Source organism: Lactuca virosa, chromosome 2 (assembly GCF_052849685.1).
Source record: "Lactuca virosa cultivar CGN04683 chromosome 2, Lactuca_virosa_CGN04683_v6, whole genome shotgun sequence".
In the NCBI taxonomy this organism is placed as follows: domain Eukaryota; kingdom Viridiplantae; phylum Streptophyta; class Magnoliopsida; order Asterales; family Asteraceae; genus Lactuca; species Lactuca virosa.
The window spans coordinates 310,168,063-310,195,539 of NC_136427.1; the positions used below are offsets into that span (position 1 = coordinate 310,168,063).

Sequence of the window (27,477 nt, forward strand, 5' to 3'; positions counted from 1 at the left end):
ACAACTTTATTTGATTTAAAAAAATAAACATAAAACTTCAACATAAATTTTGAAATACTTCCTTGAACACAACATTGGAAGTTTTATTAGTCAAATTATCATCCTTATCTAAAATCAATAACTTCAGTCTTTCTCTACTCTTTACTCTTGATAAAGCAACGTATAACTGACCGTGTGAGAAAACCGGTTCTCGCAAAAACAACCCAACCCTTTTTAACGATTGGCCCTGACTTTTATTTATGGTCATAACAAAACAAACCGCTAGGGGAAATTGTCTCCTTTTGAACTTATATGGAATTTTGTTGTCTGAAGGTGTTAAAGACAACCTTGAAATAAAAACTCGATGCCCAATGTTACTTCCAGTTAAGACCACTGTTTCTATGACGCGATTACCCAATGATACGACCTGAAGTCTAGTACCATTACATAACCCATTTCTGGTCGATATTTCTTAGTAACATAACCGGAACACCGACCTTTAAAATCAACTTATGGTTTGGTAAACCGGAGATTTTAAGTCCATTTAGAACATCAGGTGAATATAAACTCTCATCAAACTGATTGTGAATAAACTCTGTTTGGCAGATGCTATATGAACTGAGGTATTCTTTTTCTTCTCAAGGAAACAATGAAAGCAGACGATCATTTATTTCTTGAACAACTTCATTTTTCGGTGCAAGTATTGATCTTTCTTCAAAAATTTTGGGATCGTTCAAGTTGTCAAGAAGTGATGGATATACAAACTCAATTAATGAACCTATAGGATCAGAAGATTGAGTAATAAGAAGATATTCAGGAATACGAATAACTGCATCACCATCATTAAAACCACCAACATTTCCCTCTCCTATATCCAAGAGCCAATTTGCAAATAACCTTGTTTGTTGTATTTCAGACGGATCTTTTCCAACAGTCAACCTCATGTTCTTTGTTAATTTTAAAACTTTGCAATTTGTCCATATATATGAAGAACTTAACGACGCGTTGACAATTTCTTGTCTGCTACCATTAGAAACAACCGGTAGAATCTGTCTAAAATCACCTCCAAATACGATTACTTTACCTCCAAACGGGATATGTGAGTTCCTAACGTTACCAAAACTTAAAACATTTCTTAAAGTGCGATCCAATGCTTCAAATGCATGCTTATGAACCATCGGTGCTTCATCCCAAATAATCAACGATGTTTGTTTTAGTAATTTGGAGGCATCACTATCTCGATTTATAGAACAAATTGAATTTTCAGTAAGATTTAGTGGAATACCAAAGTGAGAGTGTGCTGTTCTACCTCCGGTTAGTAACAAAGAAGCAATACCACTTGAAGCAACAGTCAAAACAATTTGACCTTTAGATCTGATAGCTGTTGATAAAGTCTTCCAAAGAAAGGTTTTGCCTGTTCCACCATAACCATAAACAAAAAACAGACCTCCTTTATTATCTTCAATTGCTGCCATGACATCATCAAAAACACCTCGTTGTTCATTTGTTAATGAAACAATCAGTGTCTGAAATTCGTTTTGAAGACTTGTGATGTCATAAGATAACTCCTCAGCAATCAAACGATTATTAGAAGAAGATACACAATCAAAATCTAGGTAAGGCATGCCTTTGAAGTTCTTGAGGGTGGAATTGTTACGAAGTAGAAATGATTCAATATCAAACAAAGTCAAGTTCTTCAATTGATGATCAGTAAGGGATAAATCTGTAGAATGGTAAATATAAACTTAGAAAAAAAAATACAAATATATGGTTTATATAAAAAAGGTTAAATTCATAAAAGCTAAGTATTATACCAGGAGACTTTAACCGGCGTCGTTGATTGTAAAGAATTTCGTCTGAAAGGTATTCCCATGTATTTTCCCAAACAAATATTGGTCTTCCCAAACTATCAGAGATCAACATCATTGAAAATAATGACTGTAGGTAATAACAGTAGCTGAATGGCTTGCTTCTTTAATAGCTTCAATATACTCTTTATCATCGTCTAGAAGTCCTAAAGCGTAACATGCATCTCTAAAAGTAGGACATATTTCTCGATTTACTGTTCGGATATCTTCAAAAGATGTTGGACCTCTGACCTTGTTTAAAAGAATTCTTAAGAAATATGTTTCACCAAGTTTAGGTGAAACAGCATGAATTCTCCCAATTAAAAATCCTATTTCCCTTGGTTCCCATTTCCGTGAATTAGCTTTCCACACAAACTTTGTAGGGAATTCAACATAAGTAAGATCTCGGGCTTGTTTATAGATCTTGTTACACTCAAGCCAAGATGTGAACATTAAAGATGCAACAGACGGTTTGTCAAGGATATTGTCGATATCATCATCTGGATCATAAATAACTTGTTGTTGATCAGGAAGATGAAAAGGAAGTCTAACCACAGAAGGATACCTATAATGAATATCATAACCAAAAATTCTCCATGATGCTTCACATGCAGATATATATCTACAATCATAATACTCTTTGATTTCGTCTACTGAATTATCAGTAGCACTTTCATTTTTCGATTTTATGACAGCAAGTGTAGCTCTGTCAGGACCTTTATTGATATATTTGAATAAATACTTTATAGAACCAGCTTGATTGCACCACTCGACATTAATGTGTCATTGATATCTTTTCAAAAGGTCTTTGTTATAAGCAACAACATGTCTGTTATCCAATTTGACACCAAACTTTTCAACAAAAGATCCATCATTTCGTCTCCTATATATCGGAAAACCGTCTTCATCGGCTGAAGTTTCATTGGAGAATTTTTTCGGAAAGTTTTTTGAACAATTATTATCAACCATGCATGGGCATTTCATATTTTCAGCACCACAAGGACCATGCATCATGAACTCGCTCACAAGTGAATACAAATCAGGATCTTCATTAATGTTTGGAATCTCGGCCGAAATATACTTATCAATTTGTTCAACAGTACGGAGTTTGTCATCGGAGTGCAAAAAGAGACATATATGACTATGAGGCAGGCCGCGCTTTTGAAACTCGATTGTATAAACAACTATATATTTTTTTTAAGGAAAGTAAAAAATAAAATAAAAAACGTCAGTAATGTAAATAGATAAAAAAAGATAAATAATAAATGAAATGTAATAATTTTGTTAGCTATGATAGTATTTATACTATAAATATGAAGATGGTAAAATTGAAATTTTAAAATCAGACATACCTTCTTGAACTTTTCCGAATAATTTTTTCTCTCGCAAGTCTTTAATCATTGCATCAAGCTTTATTTTAAATATCCTACACATAATATCTGGCCTTCAGGTTTGAGATTTGTGTTTTTAAGAAACTTTTTGATTTCAGGCCATTTTGGATTGCATGTTATAGTTATAAAAAAATCTGGATATCCAAACTATTTACAAAGGGACATAGCATCCAAATAGTTCTGCTGCATGTAACGTGCACCACCAGTAAAAGAAAAAGGTAAGAAAATAAAATGTAATTTAAATGTTAATAGTTGTAATGAAAAATAATGAAAAAACATAAAATAATTTTGATATGTGTGAATATGTACCCAAAAATTGTTTGCCTATTTGACTCCTCATTATCGGTGTCATATATGTATAACTGAGAGAATTTTGGTTTAGATCCATTTAAGGGTAACAAACTTCCAATTCTATGATAATTTCGACCGCCAAGTCTGAATATGAATGGAGCTTTTCCACTATTAATGGATGCATCAACTTTCCCACCCATTGAGGTAAATGAGAACATTGAATTGTAACGACGAATGTTGTTAATGAAGTATTTGGATTTAGAATCTGTTGAACGAAAAAGATTTAGGTAAGTTGGTGGCGCTTCTTTAGAATCTGGCAACTCAACCTTGCCATAACCACAACATAGTGAAAAACTTGTATTCTGTTTATCTTTTCCTCTAATAGATTCAGTTGTCCATAACTTTGCATTACATATTTGACATACAACATTCTGGTCACCATGATCAATGTAATCTGTTTAAAAAAAATCAATGTCAAATATAACAATCTATGTAGCTGTAACAATTGCATAAATTTAAGATAATAATTAATTCAAATAACTTTTTTTATTGTGATGGTTACCTTTTGATACACCTTTAACTATGTTTGCATGGGTATGTTGATCATTAACTTCTCCGTGTATTGTAAAGTCAAACATAGGAATTGCAGATATGTTGGTAGGCTTCCTTTTTAATCTCTGGTTTCGTCTTGTTAAATTATCAGAAGAAGAAGGTTGAATTATAGTCGACGAGTTGATGGATTGCATGCCATTGGAAAAGAAAGATTGATGTCTGCTATTTGATATTGGTGTTTGGATGTTATTATAAGAATTATATATGCCTGTAAAAAATGATAGAAGAATTAGACAGTATAATTTTTGCTAGAATTTTTAAACATTTAATGAATGATAGTAATAATAGGTGGACGAAAATTACTCATACCATTGGAAATGTTAGATAATGGTGTTCTAACATTTCGAATTGAAGAAGGAGATTGTAAGCTTCTTTGTTGATATGAAAACGATTTATAGTTACTTGTATTTTCGTTACCAACATTTTTTGAGCTGTTTGAAGGTCGAAACTGTCCACAAGGAGTGCACATTTCTGTTATACAATATAAACATTTGTTAAAAAATATATAATTATCTATAAGAAATCAAGGTATGAAAAGAAAAAAATATATATTTATAAGAAATGGAAAACGATTACCATGGATGTGCATGTTCAAAACATTAGAATTATATGGACTTTGAAAGATTGATGCGGTAGAGATTCCTTTGGATTTTATATTATCCAAATATAACTTTCTAATCTTTCTTCTCTCTCTAGTATAATTATAATACATGTCCATTCGTTCTATAAAACAAAAGTAACGAAACGATAAAAATATTACAATAAAATGTACTCAAAATGTAATGGAAAATTAAAAATGTTTCAAGATACTTAAAAAGATTTAAAAAACGTTTTAAGAGATTGATATGTAATTCGTTCATATGATAATCTCGAAAATAGTAAAAGTTGGATAATAGGTTGTAGAAAATGACTCATACCATTGGAAATGTTAGATAATGATGTTTTAACATTTAGAATTGAAGAAGGAGATTTTAAGCTTCTTTGTTGATGTGAAAACGATTTATAATTGCTTGTATTTTCGTTACCAATATTTTTTGAGTTCTTTGAAGGTAGCAGCTGTCCAGAAGGATTGCACATTTCTGTTATACAATGTAAACATTTGTTAAAAAAATATGTAATTATTTATAAGAAATGAAGGTATGAAAAATGATTACCATCGACGTGCATGTTCAAAACATCTAAATTATATGGACTTTGAACGGTTGATGCGGTGGAGATTCTTTTGGATTTTCTATTATCCTAATATAACTTTCTAATCTTTCTTCTCTCTCTAGCATAATTATAATACATGTCCATTCGTTCTATAAAACAAAAGTAACAAAGACGATAAAAATATTACAATAAAATGTATTCAAAATATAACGAAAAATTTAAAATGTTTCAAGATACTTAAAAGGATTTATAAATCGTTTTAAGAGATATGTAATTCGTTCGTATTATAATCTTGAAAATAGTAAAAGTTTGATAAAAAACAAAATTGATCCTATCACCATTCTGTTTCATGTTTAAAACATGTACGGTTGATGAATACTGAGAGACTGAAGTAGAAAAATAAATTTTGGATTTTTTTTATCCAAATATATTTTTCTAAGTTTTCTCTTTTCTTTAGCATGACTATAGTCCATATTGTTTGTTGAATCTGCAAAAAAAACAGTATTTAAATGTTAAAAAAGATGATATATATTTGTAAAGATGTTATAAGTATATATGGAGAGTTAAATAATCACAATCAAATAAAAATTACATTGGATTATACATCAAATTGTTATTATTATAATTATTTTTGCATATAATATCATATTTGTTAATTAATAACATATATCAAGTTTTCATTTTTAAATAGCATATTAATCCGCATAGTTATAAAAAAATAACAAAAGATGTAAATGTGAATGTACATATTACATATATTAAATAGATGCGTATATATGAATACAGATACAAAGCAATTTTAAAACAACATTTACTATTATTTTAAACTTATGTGGCTCACCCAAAATATACCTTGAGAAACAAAACACTCCGGCAGGCAAAGAAGAAAGCAACGACTGCAACGAAGATGTAGAGGGTAGCGACGGCGGCCGATTGTGGAATCGGCGACTCACTGCGTGCTAGGCGAATAAAAGGGTTAGTAATCGAAGACTCGATCTGACTTTTTGTGGTAAAAATTATCAATTTGGTATCAATAATGACTTTTTTTTCAACCTTATTGGCGATTTTGGTTTTGAAAGAGGAATGAATAGATAGTATAGAAGAAAGATACCTGGATGGAGGTCAAAATCTGGATAAAAGGTTTTCAAGAATTAATGGTTCTGATGCTGCAACACGTTTGAAGAAGAGGAATCAAGGTAAAACCTAATTTTTTTTTTTTGCAGAAGATGCAGAAATAATTGTTTGAATAGATTGCAGATTAGGCGTTTATTAAACTGTTTAGGTGATTGAACTTGAAAATCGAAATTTGAATTTTCATTGTTAATGTGCGTAAATTTCAAAATACAGCATGTGAAATTTTGGTTTTATATTCGATTTCCCGCTTGGTGTTTTATCATGTATTTTGAAATTAACAAAAATGATGCATTTTTAAAATAAGTCAGTGTTCATATGACGGGGGTGTATAAAATGTAATAAAATCAAACGATTATAAATGGGTATAATAGGAATTTTAATTATATGTTTGTTTGTTAGGGTTAGGATGCATCTTTGTTTGCATTAGGTTGAGAAGAAACTATCACAGTATGATAATTTCAGTATACTTTTCTCTAATTTATGTGTTTATGAGCATTTATAAATTTCTACTTATTGTGCTTCAATTAGTTCAATATCATTACACAAGTTTAAACAAAAACTTTGTAGTTAAAAAAAAAATTAGAAAAGTCAATGAAATTATTTAAATATTACAACTTTTATGAATGTAATCTATAATAAGTTTACTTGATATATAAAGATGAACAACAAAATTCAAAAAAAAATCAATTATATAAAAATTGAGAGCCAAAACAGAAAACAAAAAAGTTAATTAAAGACTAAAGAAAACAAAAAAGTTAATTAAAGACTAAAATACCCCTGGGACGATTTCCATACGTATAGCTTTTTCTTGTTAAGATAGCAAATAAGGGTATCTAACACTCAAATTTCAGTTAGATATAACAATATATCTGTATTAGAAAATAAAAAATGATGATTAATATATATGTATTAGATATAACAATATGTCACCCATCTGCCCATTTTGCCCTCTAGAAATAAGGAATGAAACTTTACATTATCGTTTTTTCCAAAAATAATAAAAAAGGAATAAAACCTCTATTTTCTTTAAACTTATTTTAAACATGGACATCATCAGTACCAAAACTGAAAGGCATAAAATACACAAATGAAAGACATAAAATACATTGCATACAATGATAAAATCGATAATTGTAAGAAAGGCATAAAATTTCATAACAAACATTTAGGGACAGAAATATATTCATATCAAAAGAAAATTAAAATAGCAGTGAATTGTATTTTTCAAAATACAATGTCAAAATAGTTACGAAATGATAAAAAAAACAATATTCAATAAAATTAAAAACAAAACCAAACATAAATGTCTTAAAATCCATCAATGCAAAAGAGTAGTGAATTGTACTTTTCAAAGTACAATGTCATAATAACTTCTTCACCAAGTTTGAAGAATTATTAAAAACTTAATGGGTACTTATAAATAAAGCTAAAGCAAGAAATGTTTCAATAAATGTTTGTCTTCTTATTTTTCAACTTTTGGTATCAAAAGCTTGATCCCCTCTCCAGTTCCAGTTGAAAGACGTGGTGCTTTTGTTGATGACGAATTCGAATACTGTTCCACATCATACACTTCTTCAAACTTGCGTGTTAAATTCATCGGAGTACTTTTTACATGATTAGAACTTGTTGGTGTCAAAATATCCCCGGTAGACGGTGTAACATTTTCATCAGAATGTGAAACCCAATCCTTAAAACAAAAAATTAAACCATATTATGTAAAAAATGAAGAAGTAAAATACTTATAATGGCATTATATTAGTGTTAAATTATACCTTGGTAACTATTTTTTCCTGGGAATTGGAGTCGGATGGTCCATCGTTCAAAGACTCTAAAGTTGCAGGCTATAAATGTGACAATATATGTTTTATATGTGATATATTTGCAAATACTTTAAAATAATAGTAAATGGTGTTTTAAATTTGCATAATAAATTTAAATAATAGTAAATGATAACCTGCAACTGAAGTAACTTTCTCTCCAAAGTCTCAATTATTTGCTTTTCCTCCGTTACCCTTGAGATTGTGTAGACACTGTTTTGAAATTTCACATTATATTTCGTGACACTCACTTTAAAAGCTAAATGCTTATTTTTCAAAAAATTGAGTTCAGGAGGATATATGCCCAAACTGAATCCAAGCTGAAAAAATGGTAAAAATAACTATTACATTTGGAGTCGAACGGTAAAAATAAATAAATTTGAAAAAGTATTGCTAATGTACCCTAGTATGTTTTTCTGCTAAATCTCTGGCTGAAATTCCCAAGAGCCCATATGCTTCCCGATCAAACATAGTTAAGATTGTAGAAGCAGAATCGTCTTGAACACAAACTGGAATCATGTATCTAAAAAAGAAAGTTATAACAATTTCAAATTGTTAAATTAAAAAGAGAAAAACATAATTATTTTTTTAAAATTATTTAAAAAAAAACCTTGGGATAGGAACTTTAGTAGACTTGTTGCATTCAACATTTGTACACTTGTAAAGTTTCACATCTTCATTGGTATTCGGAATTTCTACTGTCTTTACGTGACAGTCGGGACAACTTTGGTAACACCAAGGTTTGTCTTGGCGGATACCTATTATAGTACCGACAATGATGAACTCTTCAACCTACTTCAAAAAAAAGCAAGATGTTAATAAACATAAACATTAACATATAAATATATGTTTGTATAAAAATTGATTTACCTGGACAGGTTCTTTACTTTTGTAAATTGTCTTAACTTCATTATTTTTTAAGAAATCATCATTGATTGAAACATGTTTCGTCCGAATCAAGCTGATGGTACCGGATGATTGTGAAGATTCATTATCCTTAGCCAACCTGATTAATATTTAATTATAAGTATATATTTCAATGTGATATAATGTCATATAATAAAAAAACGAATGTTTATTATAAAGAAAGTAACAAAGTAAACATAAATACAAAAAATCAATAAGTTAAAAATAAATAAACATAAAAGAAAGTAACCAACTTTTCTCTAAACTGTTTGATTTCATCAATATCAGTGTTGATGAAGACAGTTGTGACATCATAGTAACTTGCAACACCGAATTTACCTATAGACAACATAATAAATGTTATAAAGATATTTATAATAAGAAATAAATTGACAATTATTGTGTGACAAACCTCTATAATCATTTATTTTTGCAAACTGCACAATTATAACAACACAATCATCAGTGTTATGATTGTCAAGATAATCAGAAACTTTGTTGGCAAAATGACCCCACAAAGTGACCTTAAGATGTACACCACTGAAAAAAAAACAAAATTAAAGATTAGGTGCTAAAAAAATTAAAATAAATAACAAATATTCAAAATGAAATTTTTCTAACTCCAAGTTTTTGAGCTCAAGATGGATTCTCTGCTTGTCTTTTTTCTGAGAGGGGATAATAGTAGTACGGGAGACAACCACGTCAATAACATCTATGAAATTCATTTTGTATTAATATTAAAAATAGTAAATAATGTTAGGTAAACTAATTAATAATTAGTATTTATTAAATTTTTTGAAAACGTACCAACAGATCTTTGGGTTGGGATAACCTTGGAATTAATTTTCTGAAAATCCACAAAAGATAATCCGAAAACATTTTCCGGAAAATCAAGAGAATCCTTAAGTTCTGTTTCCCTTACAAAGGTTATTTTATTTGGAAGATCAGAAAAGATGGTAGATTTCGGATGTGGATTGTGTTTGGCAACAGATAGGGTGGTAATTTCATAAACGGATCCCTCACGAAGACTTTTTTCAAACTTATAAAATAAGTTTTGGAAAACATTAGCTTGAATTAGAGTTCCCTAAACAATATACAAGACAACATTATCAATTTGTAATCAAGTAGTATATTTAAAAAAAATGAATGATAAAATGCAATATTATTTTGGAAAACAATAAGAATATACCTGTTCATCCAAGAAAATCATTTCGATGGAATACTTTTCGTTATCATTAAATTTAGAATTGAGCGTCCATAATTTCAATACTTTCACTTTGATAGTGACATCCGAATTGACTGGGTCAATGTCTTTTATGAATGTAATCTTTGAAGTAGCCATATCTGTAAAAAAAAATTAGAAAAGTCAATGAAATGAGAATAAATATTACAACTTTTATGAATGTAATCTATAATAAGTTTACTTGATATATAAAGATGAACAACAAAATTCAAAAAAAAATTAATTATATAAAAACTGAGAGCCAAAACAGAAAACAAAAAAGTTAATTAAAGACTAAAATACCCCTGGGACGATTTTCTGTCCAACACAACCATGAAAATGTCACCCATCTGCCCATTTTGCCCTTCAGAAAAAACAAAAGTAAAAAAAAACAAAACACAAAAGTAGGATGCTATTATATGCAAAAAAATAATAAAAAAAAATAAAAAGTAACATAAAATCACCAAAATGACCAAAAATTACCAAAATGAATAAAAAGGTAAACATAATCGATTACACTCAAAAAACTTCTAACTTATGTTATGATTAATTAGATAAACTACCTATAAATGATGTATTGATAAAGGAGTTATTTGTTAGACAAAACAGAAAACAAAAAAGTCAATTAAAGACTAAAATACCCCTGGGACCATATTCTGTCTAACACAACCATGAAAATGTCACCCATCTGCCCATTTTGCCCTCCAGAAAAAACAAAAGTAAAAAAAAAAAAACAAAACACAAAAGTACGATGCTATTATATGCAAAAAAAAACTAAAAAATAACATAAACACGCCAATAACATTTTGCCCTTCAGAAAAAACAAAAGTAAAAAAAAAAAACAAAACACAAAAGTAGGATGCTGTTACATGCAAAAAAATAAAATAAAAAAAATAATAAAAAATAACATAAAATCACCAAAATGACCAAAAATCACCAAAATGAACAAAAAGGTAAACATAATCGGTTACACTCAAAAAACTTTTAGCTTATGTTAGGATTAATTAGATAAACTACCTATAAATGATGTATTGATAAAGGAGTTATTTGTTAGACAAAACAGAAAACAAAAAAGTCAATTAAAGACTAAAATACCCCTGGGACCATATTCTGTCTAACACAAACATGAAAATGTCACCCATCTGCCCATTTTGCCCTCCAGAAAAAACAAAAGTAAAAAAAAAACAAAACACAAAAGTAGGATGCTATTATATGCAAAAAAAAAACTAAAAAATAACATAAGATCACCAAAATGACAAAAAAGTAAAAATTATCGATCTGTTCGATTTATTTTATTTGTATACCTTCAACATCTTCAATTTTTTTTATTTACCAAAACTGAAAAAACAAATAAAAAGTTTTCTTAATTAACTGAAAGCCAACAATAGATGGGATGAACAACGAAATTAAAAAAAAAAAATCAATTATATAAAAACTGAAAGTCAACAATCCTGAAATTATTAATTAACTGATTAATGTGATTTCACTAAAAATCACCAAAATGAACAAAAAGCTAAACATAATCAATTCCACTCAAAAAACTTTTAACTTATGTTATGATTAATACCCCTGGGATCATTTTCTGTCTAACACAACCATGAAAATGTCACCCATCTGCCCATTTTGCCCTCCAGAAAAAACAAAAGTAAAAAAAACAAAACACAAAAGCAGGATGCTATTATATGCAAAAAAAATAAACAAAAACAAAAAAATAACATAAAATCACAAGAACTTTACCAACTTGAATCATCCAAAAAGTTAAAAAAAAAAAAAAACAAATATGTTTGAACTTTAAGAAAAATAAAAGGACCATAATGGTATTTAGTGCTGGAACTTTCAAAATTAAATTTGTCACCAAGTTGGTAATCTGTACATGAAAACACACACATTCAAATACAAAAACAATATCAACATTGTTGATCATTAGCAATCATACTGATCATCAATTTGTTGTTGTTGGGTACACTTTCAGTAACAACCCATCACACTTCAAAGAAAAACAAAACACAAAAAACGAAAGTAAAAAACGTCAGTAAAAGACTAAAATACCCCTGGGAACATTTTCTGTCGAACACAAACATGAAAATCACACTTCAGAGAACATCAAAGAATATCAAAACACAAATAACGAATAATGATTTCACAACAGATGTTTTTAGCAAACAGAGCTGCATTGGTATTAATATATTTTCACAAAAAGTTTATAATTTTTGAGTTATGTAGATGAACTCACCAGATTTGTTATGTCGACAGTGTGCAGAATGCAGATGCAGAAATCGTAATATTGAAGAGGAGAATGGATGTTGAAGACGAGAAAGCACAATATAAACGGAGTTAGAATATTATATTGAAATTCCTGATTTTTTGGGATTCATTTAAATATTGAAAAGAGTCTAAAAAAGATAAGATATGCAGTCAATGAAATTGAACGTAAGTTGTTATTGTTTCCAAAGAAACATGGATTTTTAATTTGAAATTTGAATGGTATATGATCCGAAAATGATAAAGATGAAAAAAAATCGGGATTTTTTCTACAGGTATGCAATTTATGCGAATTTTTTAGATTTATTTTGTTTTATAAAATTTTAGATTTTAGAATTACAAAATAGGATTAAATGAATAGATGACACGTGGCAGATTTGCAATATTGAAAAGGGGACATGTGGCCAATTATAGGTTTTGTTTATTAGAGGAGGTATATATATATATATATATATATATATATATATATATATATATATATATATATATATATATATATATATATATATATATATATATATATATATTAAAGGACATGGGAAGTTTCAACAGAAAACTTTTCATGTTTATAATTTTAACACTATATTTTTACTTTTTCTTAATTTTGCGACTAAAGTTTCAACAAACTTTTCATTTTTATAATTTTGCCACTAAAGTTTCAACAAACCTTTCATTTTTATAATTTTGCCACTTTATTTTTACTTATTCATATTTTTGCCACTAAACTTTCACGTTTACTTCTTTAAAACCCTTTTTCTTTATTCTTTTATAATTTTACCACTTTATTTTTACTTTTTTATAATTTTGCCACTAAAGTTTCAACAAACTTATCCTCTTTATAGTTTTGGTACTTTATTTTTACTAATTATGCCACTAAAGTTTCAACAAACTTTTCATCTTTATAATTTTGGCACTTTATTTTTACTTCTTTATATTTTTGCCACTAAACTTTCACCCGTGCAACGCACGGGCCTTTTCCTAAATGAAATGCTTAGCTGAATAAAGAACAATAAAAAGAAAACATTGCATAAACAAATGGAACTTTCCATAGAAATATCTTCTATGAGAAAGACATATGCTTTAAGGAGTCAAATTAAACTCAATTATCGTGTGACCACCACTCAATAATACCACCCCAACTCTTAAAACTAATAACTTTCTACATTAATTATTTGATTAATTTGTGTTTCAATTAAATATTTATATAAAAATCAACCATATCCTTTTAATGTTTTATGAGTTGATAGACATCCATAAAATTAAATGGCAGCTGACACACACACACATATATATATATATATATATATATATATATATATATATATAAAAGTTAAATTGAGAACATGACAAAGGTTGAGAACGCGAGAACAAATCACAACCATCCAATTTCTTAGATGTAGGGCTAATATGTAAGGGGCCATTTCTGTTAATATGAAAACTAAATATCTCAAAATGTAAATAAGAAAATACCGTAAAGGGTATTGAGGTAAATTCAAATGGCTTAATTAGGGTAAGTGTGAATAAGAAAATAACGTAAATCAAATTTCCTTAAATTAGGCTTAATATCGTTTGTTGGTTATGACTTCTGTGTGTTTGGGAGGTGACCTTTGTTCCTTGGAACATGATCTATCACCATCATCACCACATGTGTTTGGGAGGTGACCTTTGTTCCTTGGCACAAACCACCAGTAATACACCGTCTTCAACCCTTCATGTTCATCTATTCACGCTTCCTTCCCCTTCTCTATTTATTGGTTCCATCAAGTCCTAATATCCACCAACAACCACCAACAACCACCATTTTCGTTTAATCCAGAAAAACCAGAGAAGGTAGAGATCGTGCAACAAAGATAGAGATAGAGGAAAACTAGAACAAAAAATATGCTTGTCTACTACTTCTGCGACATCAGAAGCTGATGGAGGCCATAGAGCCGGCATCAGCACAAGTTACGGTGCGGAGGCATCACCGGTGGTCGGATTTTGGATCCGGAAAAAACATGGTTCAACCCATATTGATTATGATTTTAATGTATTAGACCTTTATATAAACTCTTGGTATTATAACACAAGAAATTTAATAAAAAAAAAACTTTAGTGGAAATACTTTTACCATAAATTATGTGATTTATTAATTTGATAAGCTAATTTTGGTTCATTTCATCTAGTTTTATACTGTAGTTTTTAATTGTTGAATGCGGCTTTGTCAGACATAAATTTCCATATATAGGCTAACATAGTCATAAATATACTTTTCAGACGATTAGGATACAACAACTAATTGTCTCTTTTGTGATTTATCTGAATGAATATTGTCCATTGAAATGAAAACAAATTAAGATCTATATTATCATACGCAAAAAATCAACCAATGACCTAATTAGAGAAAATTGTCTCATCATATACGTTATAACTGATGTCGAATGTCGTCTTCTTCTTCTCTTCGTGCTACTAGCTTTCGAGTCTAGGGTCGATTCGTAATCATCCGACAAGCATCTATCCATACGACGAAATTGATCATTGTTTCCGAGCATTGTCTGAAAAGCCAAGCCTCGATGGAGTTTAAGAAATGAAGGTGCCTCTCATTCATCCATCGGTAGTCGGCGACTTCTTTAGCATCCATCTGATTAGGGTGGTTCCGGCGTCGTGTTGCAGGAAAATTACGCCTCCGTGAAACGAATCTCTCCTTCTCCAAATCGCAATTTTTTGTTTCGGTGGAGGGTTTTATAGAGAAAGGGTATTGTTGCATTATTCCTGAAATATAAAGAACGTGGATTAACGCGAGTGAATAGCACTCGCTTCTAATATTCGACACGTGTTAAAAGTCACCGACTGAAGAAAGCGAGTACATTACAATGCTGTACTCTAGCATTGATGAAAGAGAAATGCTTTAGAGGAGGATGGAAAAATATCTGAGGATAATATAATTTATTTTGAAACTGATATTTTAAAAGTTAAAAGCAGATGTTTTTAAACGTAAAGATTCCTGATATAGTAATAAAAGGTTAAAAAGTGGAAAAACAATTCTATATTTCTTTGTCTAAACAAAATCTTATTCCTAATTTGGTTTAAAAGTTTTGGAAACAAATGATAACTGAAAACAAAATTACAATGATATTGTTATATAATCACATCAATATTGTTAGGGTTAATGATCAACATATCACAGACATATAGACGAATAAAAGCTCGGTATTAATTTGTGCATTTGAAATAATACATCTCTTAGCACTATTGTGTTGAAACAGAAAATAGTCACAATAGTGTAAAATCTCTCATGTCACCCTTTGGGAGCTTTCTTTGAGTCGTACAATGATATAATAAGTTTACACACTTTCTTTTCATGTCCGATTATCACAAACCCTTATGATTGTTCCAAATAAATCTCCTCATTTGAAATAGTCATTTGGAAATGTTGTCTTCATGTTTATTTGATGGATGTACAATCTTCTCATTGATAAGATTTATATAAGAGTTCTAATTTAACAGATCGTAGAACCCGGGGTATAGGTGTCGAAGTAGTCGATACCTTCTCAATGTATGTATCATTTAGAAACTAATCTTGCTTTATATATATATATATATATATATATATATATATATATATATATATATATATATTGATCCATCTGGATAATAATTTTATTTTAAAAATATATTTAGATCATTTGGTTTTTCTTTAGATAGATCAAAAAACTTCCAAGTTTCACTACCCATAATCGAGTTTATTCTATCATTAATGGTCTCCTTCCACAAAGGAGCATTTATAGATGACATGAATTCTTTAAAGGTATTAGGATCAGCATCCAAGTTGATGAAGAAAGTGACATTTCTCGTTTAACACCCGTCTTTTCCAGGTATTTTCGGTTATGGCTTTAAGTTTAAAAAAGTACATTTACGATCCTTACGCGGTGGGTACGTTGGGCGTAATTCATTAAAAGGTGTAGATTACTCATTTGACTAAGCAGGGCGTACATAAGAAGGAGAAGAAGAAGGAGTTCATTATTGGTGATTGGTGGGCTTGGAGCTTGTAGATCCAAAGTTTTCTTTTCATTTTCCAACTTCTGGAGGTAAAAAGCCCACATATTTATGGTTCTATGGTTTAGATCTAGGCTAGGGTTTAGTTTTGCATAACTTTTGGTCTTATGGTTTAGTTCTTTTGAGTAAAAGCTACTCCATAGCTCAAGTTTATCGCTTTATGTTGTTTTTAAGGATCTTGTGTCATAAAAATGAAGACTTTGTTGCTATTTCTCACTCATGCAAGAGTTTGAGGTTATTAAAGAGTGTTATGGACTTAGGGTTTTGTTTTGGGCTCTATTAAGCCATGAAAAAACTTAAAGTTGTCGAATTTATCATTTAAGACCTTCCCAAGATTAAGATCTGTGAGTTGGACGTTTAGTCTTTAAGTATTAAGAGCTTAAAAGTGGTTTTGTACAACATAGGATTACGCAAGGCATAACCTCTGAGTACGCAGGGCGTAACGGGTTTTGCCCCGTAACCTTTTCTGTGAACACTCAGTACGCAGGACGTAAGAAAGGAGTATGCATGGCGTACTCCCAGAAGTTCACTTGGGCCATTTTTGGGCCTTGGGCCATGTTTAGTTGGGTTTAGTTTGGAAAGGGTATAATGGTCTTTTACCTTTAGTGAGAGTGAATATGATTTGGACCATGATTATGGGTTATTACCCTAATTATTAATTATGATGGGTTTCAGATATGTTTAGTGTGAGGGGCCCTTGTAGCAGCAAGCGCGTGTGTGATTCGGTTGTCTTCAGTTTGAGGTGAGTCTTCTTAGTGTGCTTGTGGGTCAAAGGCACCAATGTCGGCCAACTGGATTGTGTATGTAGGATGCTAGCTGTCTTTGTGACTCTTGTATGGTTGTATGATTGGGTTGAAATAAACCTAAGGTTGGGCCCATTAATGTATGATCGGGTTGAAATAAACCTAAGGGCTAGGCCCATGAGTATATGATGGGTTGAAAGAAACCCTAGGGTTGGGCCCATGATTATATATTGGGTTTGGGTTGGAATATACCCCATGGTTGTATGTTTGGTATGTGGTACTTTGGGGAACTCACTAAGATTTGTGCTTACAATTTATGTTTATGGTTTCAGGTACTTCCGGTACGAAAGGGAAGGGCACGGAGTGATGGCACAACATCCCCCTCATGATTCCACACTTATGATTATTTGTACTCTGATGATTTTGATATTTTGTATCGTGGTTGACTTTGAGACTTCTGATGTATGAAACTAATGGTTTTTTGAAATGAAAAAATTTATCACTATTTTTGGGTCGTTACATCTTAGTTACTTTCTTTTGAGTTCCTTCAACTAAATCAAAGAGAAAATCATGTCATATCATTTTCTATTTTCTAGCCCTTGTACAACTCTTTGATTCTTTTATTATTTGAGAAGATCTGGTATTATCTAGAGAAGTACTTGGAATTGTACAATTTGAGTTTTCATCTTCATAGAAAATTATGTATCTCTATATTCTCCTAGGAAACCTAATTTGCTATTCAATAGTCGGTAACCTTGTTGTATTAAGCATATTTAATGTATACTCTTTATAGCTCGGGTTTCCGATTTGGACCACTTAAGATCGAGTCTATAATAGTAAGTGATGATATATATATATATATATATATATATATATATATATATATCAAACCCTTTTCTGGGTACATGAAAACATGGTTCTGCCAATATGGTTTGGCTATTGTCGTTCGGTTCAGTCTTCTGCTGATGGTTCGGCTCGGTCTTCTGCTTATGGTTCGGTTTGGCCATTCGGCCAACATGGTTCGATTCGGTCTTCTACTAATGGTTCGGTTCGGCAATACAACTTGCTCCTTCCTAAGACAAAAGGTACACCAATCATCTCAGTCATCTCATGAACAACTGGTAGCTTTCTCTCCAAGAAAAAGGTACTTGAAACTATATATACACCTTTCAACACACATACTGAGGTAAGCTATAACTCTTTCTAAAATACATGACACATACATATAATAGGTTTCCTTTCGCTCAAAGGATATGGCCCATATTTCGTATCGATACTAACTTAATCGTTATAGGCCGCTCCCAGGACTCAAATCCCAGGGAGACTCTAATGATTCTAGTTTGTGAATGTAACAAGAATTACATTAGCGCTCACTAGCGACATATAAACACATATCTGAGATCTCAACTCGATCAGCCTCATGACGATTTTCTGGGTTACATCAGTAAGCAACACACCAACATAGTCTTATATAATTTATACTAGGTTTCTTCATTTCGATAAGTTATAAGGACCTGTGGGAATCACACGACTAGTGATCCTATTATTTACATAACAAGTGGTCAATGATGCTTCCCTTCATAAATTGTTTGGTAAGCATGATTGATTCAACATACAATTTAGCATTTCGAATAAGGTTCGATTCTTTCTTTCAGTGAAACCATCATGGTGGGGAGTAAAAGGTAAAGTTCTTTCACATTTGATATCATTCTCTTTTTAATAATGTGTCAAGATCTTGATTGAAGTATTCTCTGCCTCTATATAAGAGAATAATCTCTATGTGATTTTCATGTTGATTTTCTACCTCGTCCTTATACAATTTGAATGCATCAAAAGCTTTTTCTTTTGATCTTAACAAATAAACATGTAAATAACAACTTGAGTCATCACAGAATGTAATGAAATGTCACTTACATCCTCGTGTTAGTATTCCATTTAGTTCACATATATTTGAATGGATCAGCTATAGCAATGTTGTAACTCATTTAACATTTGAAAAAAGTTTCTTTGTAAACTTAGATTTTACATGTGTTTTGCATTTATCAAATTTTGTATCATTAAGATTTAACATATCTTTATTTTTCATTTTTCCAATATTTTCAATATTTGTGTTTGCTAAAAAAAATTCCATAAAGAAATCGAACAAACGATATACTAAATAAAATCATTTATCTCAAAATCGGTTACATCATTACAACTGGTACTATCACTATCACTATTAGTAACCCCACTATCACCATCACTAAATTAAACATCTAACATACAAACACTATACTCGCATCCTTCATTATCTACATCACTTTCATTCCAATCAAGTTGATACATTTCATGTGTGTTTATTGCTTGACCAAAACAAAAAATTGTTTCTGGTGAACTTATCATGATGCTTCTTGATTATGATCTTGTACCCATCCTTTTCAAACTTGATTTTTGACATGAATCCATTTGATATCCTAAGAACATGTAACACGTCTCGAAGGGTAACTTTGCAACCATTCTTGAAGTTCAACTACAAAATCATGGCTTTATGGCAATGTTGTGGACCATTCTTGAGGTTCAACTGCAATTGTAACGTACCCATTTACATAATAAAAATTTCATTTTTATTTATTCAATTAAATCATAGTATACTTAAATTACGCAGAAAACATGATGTCAATACGCGTATACGCAGTCTAGCGTTTCCCTTCTCACGATCCGAAGAAATTCCTGAAATCATTTGTAAACAACTGGGTAAGCTCGAAGCTTAGTGAGTTCCCCAAAATACCATATACCACAATACATATACATGCATACAAAAAAATGGATCACGACCTTTCGCCGATCCACCAATTGGTTCATGACCTTTCGCTGGTCCACCAATAATATGTGTATCTTAGACTTACCGCCTACCTTCCATTTCGTCTTCAACACTCGGGTCTATAGGCTCCCGACTTGTCGTCGTTCCGCTGTCAACCTCTAACTTAACCGTAATAAATAACAATATTTGCGTACATAGAGACTGCACTTTCAACTCTACTAATACAGGCACACAGAGACTATACTTTCTACTTTACTGGCTTCAAGTACACTAACATTAAGCAACTAGAGACTATACTACCAGCTCTTATATCTTAACATACATGGACATATATTGTAATAAATAATATAGTGAAGTAACTCACCTGATTGAGGTGGAAGATCCTTGGGAAGCTAGCTCCTGGGCTAATGCTTTAGTTTATCCCTCTTAAACAACCTAAGTACGAATATTATTGTGCTTTAGTAATCGTTTGTATTTATACTATTTCATGGATTCCTCAACAATACAAATGAATACATTGAGAACTATAAAAAAATGAACAACTAGGTAAGATCATGTTGGAGGTAGAGTCCATTTGATATATAGAGTATACTGTTTGGAAATCTCACTTTAAACACCTCACTAGATCTAGCCTATACATCAATCTCGTAAGCAGATCAATCAATAATATAACCGGAATCACTGATAAATCTTATTTATAAATTGATAATAACGACTATGAATATAAATATAAGTTACACTTAAATCGTAGTAAGTGCAGCTTAACTTCCAGAAATTTCAGAAAAAAAGCCGGAAAGTCGTGGGCAGAACTTTAACCCGAAAGCTTCTATTTCTCTAAGCTCTCTGATGCTCCAGAGCTTCATTACTATCACTTAAAATTCCCTATAGTCGGATCTCTAAGGTTTGGGAGAATTTAAGAGTGTTTGGAAGGAACTATTGTGAAAAATGAGGAGAAAACGAGTCCTATTTATAGAATGAAGACGAGGTACGCCGCATACCAGATAGAGGCACGTCGCGCCCTTATTTGGCATGTCCGGATGCTTATGGTGCCACATGTTAGGTCAAAATTTGTCCACGTCGTCTTGTCGCACGCCGTCTTCGACCATGCCATGTGTTCTCTTCTCATCATGTCACATCATCGTGTCGGTGGAAGAGTTCGACTCTCATTCAGCCACGTGGCGCACTCGGGTGCTGCCACGTCATCACAACAGGTATTTTCCCAAAATCTTCAAATAGCCATAACTTTCACATACGAGATCTATTTTAGACGTTCTTTATATCCCCAGAATCTTATCGACGAGCACTACTACTTTCCTTTAGGTTTCAACAGCCAATTCTCACTCTATTTTTAAATTCATAATTTTATAAATATTAGACTGTTAAAGTCCATGCGAAAATCATATCTCCTTAATACGAACTCCGTTTTCGACTGTCTCTATATCAACTGGTTCGCTTTTACGAGATCTTTAACTCTTGTTTACATCGTTTTGACTAACAATCAACTGATGTCAATTTTGATTTTTGGGTCGCACGTTGATGTATTGTGTCACATCGAAACTTCGAAAAATCATAACTTCCTTATACGAAGTCAGATTTGGACTTTCTTTATATGCATGCTTTCTCTTTTACGATTGCTTCCTTATACGAAGTCAGATTTGGACGTTGATGTATTTTGTTTATATTACTTAGGCTAATAAGCAACTTTTCTCCTATTCACTTTTTACGACATGCTAACGCGAAACTTCGAAAAATCATAACTTCTTCATCGAAGTCAGATTTAAGCGTTCTGTATATCTACAGAAATCGTATTGACGTATGTTATACGTTTATGATGATTACTTTGGCTAAAAAGTAATATATTTCTACTTCGTATTTATAAACAAACGGTTTATATTGAATCCTATTGTAGAGCGAAAACGGGGTGTTACAACAATGTCCTATGAACACGCAACACATCTATGCATACCACCATTGTCATTTCTCGTATAAGACCATAAGTCTGGAAGTCCGACTAAATTCTATAGACTTATATAGTAGCTCTTACATTTATGAAACAACCTCGGGATTGTGTTGCCCGTGTAAGATAGGAAATCATATTGAATCATCCAAGACCCTTGTTTATCACCAAGTGGTTAAAATCATCAATAACACTTGCATATCTGTGTGTAGGATCATATTTGCTCATAAGGAAATCCCGAGCTTAGTAACTGCTTTCTTCGTAGACGTAACACTTTCCGGTTCTCTTTGGTTGATTGTTGTTGGTTTGTTGATGTTGATGATTGGCTTCTTGAACTCCCGTTTCTTGAATCCCAGACATTTCTTGTTTTTGAACCCACTTTTTCTCCTTTTTCCAGAATCCCTGACTGAAAATTAGTGCACACTCGATCTGACTTTTACCTCATGTTTCCATGTGTGCACGTTTCCTCCTTAAATCATAGGTTTTTTAACAGATCATCCAAGGAGTAGTCCTCAGACGTGTGCATCATCCTATTAGTGAAGTATTTTTAGAAGGGCAACAACTTTTCGATAATTACACCAAACTTAAAGAGCTTCGGTAGGGAGATGCATAATGTGATCAAATTGTTGACTAGGACACGGAGCCCATTCATTTTCTCCAAGATTGGTCTTTCTTCGACCATTTGGAAGTATAAATACTTAGACACAAAGTAGTTTTTAGTACCTTCCTTGTGTTCATTATAATTAAGCTCTAAGGCTTTACAAAGCTCTTTACAATCAATGATTGACACATACGGATCATAAAGAATGTATGATAGTGATTTATTTATATGGCCAAGGCATACGATCTCAAACTCTCTGTGTGGAGACCTCACCTTTTCCATATCAAAAATTGCTTTCAACAGTGGTTCCTTTTTTGTTTTAGCAATTCAAGGTCTATAATAAAACTAAGTTTAAGCATGGCAAGAAGAAAATTGGCCATGTTGGCCTAGCGGGTGTATGTCTGGCCGTTGAAGTGGTCCGGTTTGACAAATTTATGATTCATGAGTCTAAAGTTAGTAGATGAGATTTGGTTTCCATTTATCTGAAAATTTATATCAAATATAAAATCCTTTAAATTTTTTGTAATTTAAACTTGACTAAACAATTTGATAATTAACTCAATTGAACTAATTATCATACCGTCAACAATCTAAAAAATAAACAAACTGATAATTAATATTGATGATTAATTACACGATCATTACAAACATTGATTATTATTATTATTATTGATATTATTATGACCAAGTTGTTTTCCAGAAAACTAGATTAATCATTCGCGATTAAATCTGGTCATAACTAGGGCTGTAAACGAACTGAACATTCGACGAGCCGCTCGTGAACCGTTCGACGGGAAGTTCGTTTATGTTAGTTTATTTACTAAATGAACGAACATGAACACAAATTCTCCTTTGTTTAGTTAAACGACGAACATGAACAATGGTCTCGCTCGTTCATTTATGATCGTGAACGTTCGTTTATGTTCATTTATGTTCATTCGTTTAAGTTTATTTATGCTTATATATGTTCAATTGTGTTTGTATTCTTTGTTTGTTTGTGTTCGTTTAGCATGTGCACCAACATAAACGAACAGATATGAACAAGAAAACTCGTTCGTTTATCCGTTCGTGTTCGTTAGTTTGTTCAGCTAACTTAAATGAACGAACATGAACAAACCATTGTTCATGTTCATTCGGTTCGTCTACATCATTAGTCATAACAAAGTTCGAAAAAGACACTTCCATTATCATACAAACTAAAAGACATAACATAAAAGTAAAACCAACCTAAAATTCATGGATTCTTGACGGGTAAAAGATGCATGAAATAACTTTTGTCCTTAAATGTTTTTATGTTGATCGATGGTTGTAAGCGTTAGCTTAAAACGCTAGGAATTAATTCAAATTATTTTATTTCCAATAATTATGGAAGAACCAATAAACACAAATCAAATACTCGAAAAAGCGAAAGAAGGAAGAAACTGGAACACCGTGCTTGTTGATTTCGCATAAGAGTATATGAGATCTTGATTTTTGGTGTGTGGAATACAAGCTATAGGAAGGTTGTATTTATAGTACTAGAAACTCTAGGAGAAACCCAAAAATCCACATAAATTGATGGCGACAATTGAATCACGACACTTCATACGTCACATGTTTTAATTATGCCAAAACCATATCTACAACACCTTGCTCTTTTAGCAACACGTTTCTAGATGACTCTAAAAACTTCCGTTGGCGCCAATACAATGTGCAAAGTACGCCAAAATCATGACATATCGCAAACATCGTGCCTCACTCGCACAATTTGACTACGCACAAGTTTGGGATATACCCATCTCTCAACACCCGCTTAACCTACAAAGGCTAAGGTCAAGGAATGTCGTGTAAACCCTTTCAAGGCTTTTCCTTTCACCTATGTGAGACAAAGGGAGTTAACCATCATATAAATTAACTCATTAAATTTTCAGTACCACGTCTGTGAAAGCCTATTCTAAAAACACTAAAATATGATACTTATATAATATTAAAAACTATTAGTAAAAACATGAACAATAAATTATTGTAATAACATAAAAGGCAACTTAAATATCTTTCTAATAAATTTAGGTCATATTTATAATTACTTTTTGGTGTTTATGTAGTCCACAATCAACATATTGATGTGTTGATAGAGAGGTTGATGGCTCGATCCCTGTCTCTTCCGTATTGATGTATTGATAGAGAGGTTGATGGTTCGATCCCTCTTTTTTTAATATTGTTAAGTAATTGGTTAAATTAGTTTGCTATATATATATATATATATATATATATATATATATATATATATATATATATATATATATATATATATTATGTTTTTTTAGATTTTATCTTTTTTATAAATTAGTTTTCTTTTCAAAAAAAAGTTTACATATTCGTTTCTATGCTTATACTATTGTAAAAACAAATTAAATTTTGTTTTATACATATTCATTTTTACAAACCATATATGCACTTTTATTTATAATTGAACTTGATCCTTCTATTAATTATATCTCTTGACTATTGAATACATATATATATACAAAATTTCGCCAGCATGACACAATGTGCCACCTTATAATTTAGCATGCAATATTTAGTTTGATATAATTTAGCATGAATAATATTGCAATGAATTTTTGTAACTTGATGGGTTAAAATACCAAATTTGAAGTCTTTGAGGTTATAATTGAGTGGCTCTAACAACTAAAACAATGCCAGAAAAAACAACATTTTAAAGAATAATAATCACATCCGAATAAGAAGAAATTAAACTAAAGATTTAGTTATAAATAGGTTTTAGTCCAATATAAGCCCACTAAAAATAGCTTGCGAGTTTAAGATTTTCATGCACTATTTAAAGCCCAAATATTACCTGTGGAACCCAAGTGCGAAGTCGTCTTAACAAAGGAACAAAGATGGAAATGTATTATTCATTTTGAAATTTTTTGAACAAAGTCGGATCATAATTTTATAATTTTATAAAAGAAGAACTTTTTTATATCCTTTAAACTTTCATAATTGTTTTTTTTTTAAACATAAGAAGAAAGTTTTATATAGACGCAGCGGGTAAACGAGCAACAAGTTGTGCCGCAACCTCTTTTTGAATGACAAAACTAATTCTTTTAAAAACAACATCTATAGATCTTGGAGTCATAACATTACTATGAATGACCCGTTGAATTCTATTGAATAGCTCCACAGCTTCTGGCACAAGGAAACCGAAAATATCTAATTGTTTTTATATCTTTATCACACTTCAAATACTTAAATAATCATAATTAATTTATTTTAAAAACTTATAAACGCTTGACTCAACTCAGCTTGCTTATGTAAAATATGATTAAAATAAAAGGTAAAAGTATAAATATAGTTAAGTTCGATTAATTTCATAATTTTTTTTATATCCCTTTGAACAAACTTTTATATATATATATATATATATATATATATATATATATATATATATATATATATATATATATATATATATATATATAACACTTATAAACGCACATATATAACCAAATACTTAAATAATCATAATTAACTTATTTTTAAAAATTAAAAGCAACGATCGATTGTAGGGATGTAATCAGGTTGAGCCTATTATGCTTGAATCTCAACTCGAATTAAAAAATACTCGGGCTCTAACTCAACTTGAGCCTTTACTTTAAACTCAGGCTCGAGCTCGATAAAGTGTTTGACAATTTCGAGCTCGGCTCCACTCGACTTGACTAATTATTCAAAAGATAAAATTACATCAAATTGAATAATAAATACAACTAAGCTCCTGCTTGACTCAACTCAGCTTGCTTATGTAAAATATGATTAAAATAAAGGGTAAAAGTATAAATATAGTTAAGTTCGATTAATTTCATGAATTTCACGAGCTGAGTAATTCAATACTCGAGCTCGACTCGATAATATACTCGAGTAATTCGAGCTCGAGCTCAATCTCGACTCAACTTGAAATGAATCAGTTTTGAGAAATTTTTAAGTCGGTCTCGAGTACCTCATGAGTTTATTCAACTCAGTTACATTCATTACTGATTGAACAAAGTTTGGGTCCTAAACTCAAAATCTGACATGGAGGTGATGGTTTTCTAGGTTAAAATTAAATATATATTTGTACAACGAAATTTACATAAAACAATTTATGGGTACATTGTAACGTCCCAATTTTCAACCCAATTTTTCATTTTTATTTATTCAAATATATTAGAGTCTAATTACATTAGTGAAAAAACATGTTGCGAATATGCATGTGTACAGTCGAACCTTGCCCTTCTCACGATTCAATGAAGTACCTGAAAAACATTTATAATCAATTGGGTAAGCATGAAGCTTAGTGAGTTCTCCAAGATATTATATCTCACAATACATATACAATGTATACATATAATGACGTTCAGCATAAAGTTGGTGTAACGTCCCAAAATACCAAGTAAAAGTTTCATTTTTTTACCAATCAATCCATTCATTCATTTTCTCCAAAAGATAGTAAAAGTAAAGTAATAGTTTTCTCAAAATATCAGAGTAAAAATGACAACTAGCCAATGCAGAATAAACTCTAGGGGATGTAGTGCGATCACGTCGGGCCCTTCCCTCTGGAACTGGAAGTACCTGAAAAATGTTTAAACCACAAACCGTAAGCACAAAGCTTAGTGAGTTCCCCGAAATACCACATACCATACATATCAACAGGATCAACCCGCTCATTGGGCCCAACCCCACATGTCAATGGGCACAAACCAACATACA

General features: G+C 31.1%; 2 protein-coding genes and 1 long non-coding RNA gene across 3 annotated transcripts; 1 reads left to right on the plus strand and 2 right to left on the minus strand.

Annotated features, from left to right (window-relative positions):
* Positions 1-617: 617 nt before the first annotated feature.
* Positions 618-1,902, minus strand: LOC145158777 (ATP-dependent DNA helicase PIF1-like). The gene is made up of 2 exons (XM_079077622.1): positions 1,794-1,902; positions 618-1,702 (listed from the first exon to the last, which is right to left on the minus strand). Exons 1-2 carry the CDS (start codon positions 1,900-1,902, stop codon positions 618-620), a joined length of 1,194 nt encoding a protein of 397 aa, XP_078933748.1.
* On the minus strand, positions 1,902-5,287 carry LOC145158778 (uncharacterized). Its single transcript, XM_079077623.1, has 8 exons — positions 5,275-5,287; positions 5,038-5,199; positions 4,430-4,591; positions 4,071-4,328; positions 3,527-3,962; positions 3,179-3,270; positions 2,675-3,010; positions 1,902-2,542 (listed from the first exon to the last, which is right to left on the minus strand). The coding sequence occupies exons 1-8, from the start codon at positions 5,285-5,287 to the stop codon at positions 1,902-1,904; spliced, it is 2,100 nt and encodes a 699-aa protein (XP_078933749.1).
* Positions 5,288-6,106: 819 nt separating this feature from the next.
* Positions 6,107-12,866, plus strand: LOC145157191 (uncharacterized). The gene is made up of 3 exons (XR_013737154.1): positions 6,107-6,247; positions 6,352-6,468; positions 12,605-12,866. It is a non-coding gene; the product is annotated as an uncharacterized LOC145157191 (long non-coding RNA).
* Positions 12,867-27,477: the final 14,611 nt, after the last annotated feature.

Bases quoted from the DNA above. Each gene is read 5' to 3' on its own strand.
- LOC145158777 (XM_079077622.1), bottom strand. From the start codon at position 1,902: ATGTTGATCTCTGATAGTTTGGGAAGACCAATATTTGTTTGGGAAAAT. The intron at 1,703-1,793 runs GTATAATACTTA...ACCATTCTACAG, and splicing joins ACGCCGGTTAAAGTCTCCTG to ATTTATCCCTTACTGATCAT.
- LOC145158778 (XM_079077623.1), bottom strand. The intron at 3,271-3,526 runs GTACATATTCAC...TCAAACCTGAAG, and splicing joins AATAGGCAAACAATTTTTGG to GCCAGATATTATGTGTAGGA. The intron at 2,543-2,674 runs GTGTCAAATTGG...ATATCAATAAAG, and splicing joins ATCTTTTGTTGAAAAGTTTG to GTCCTGACAGAGCTACACTT.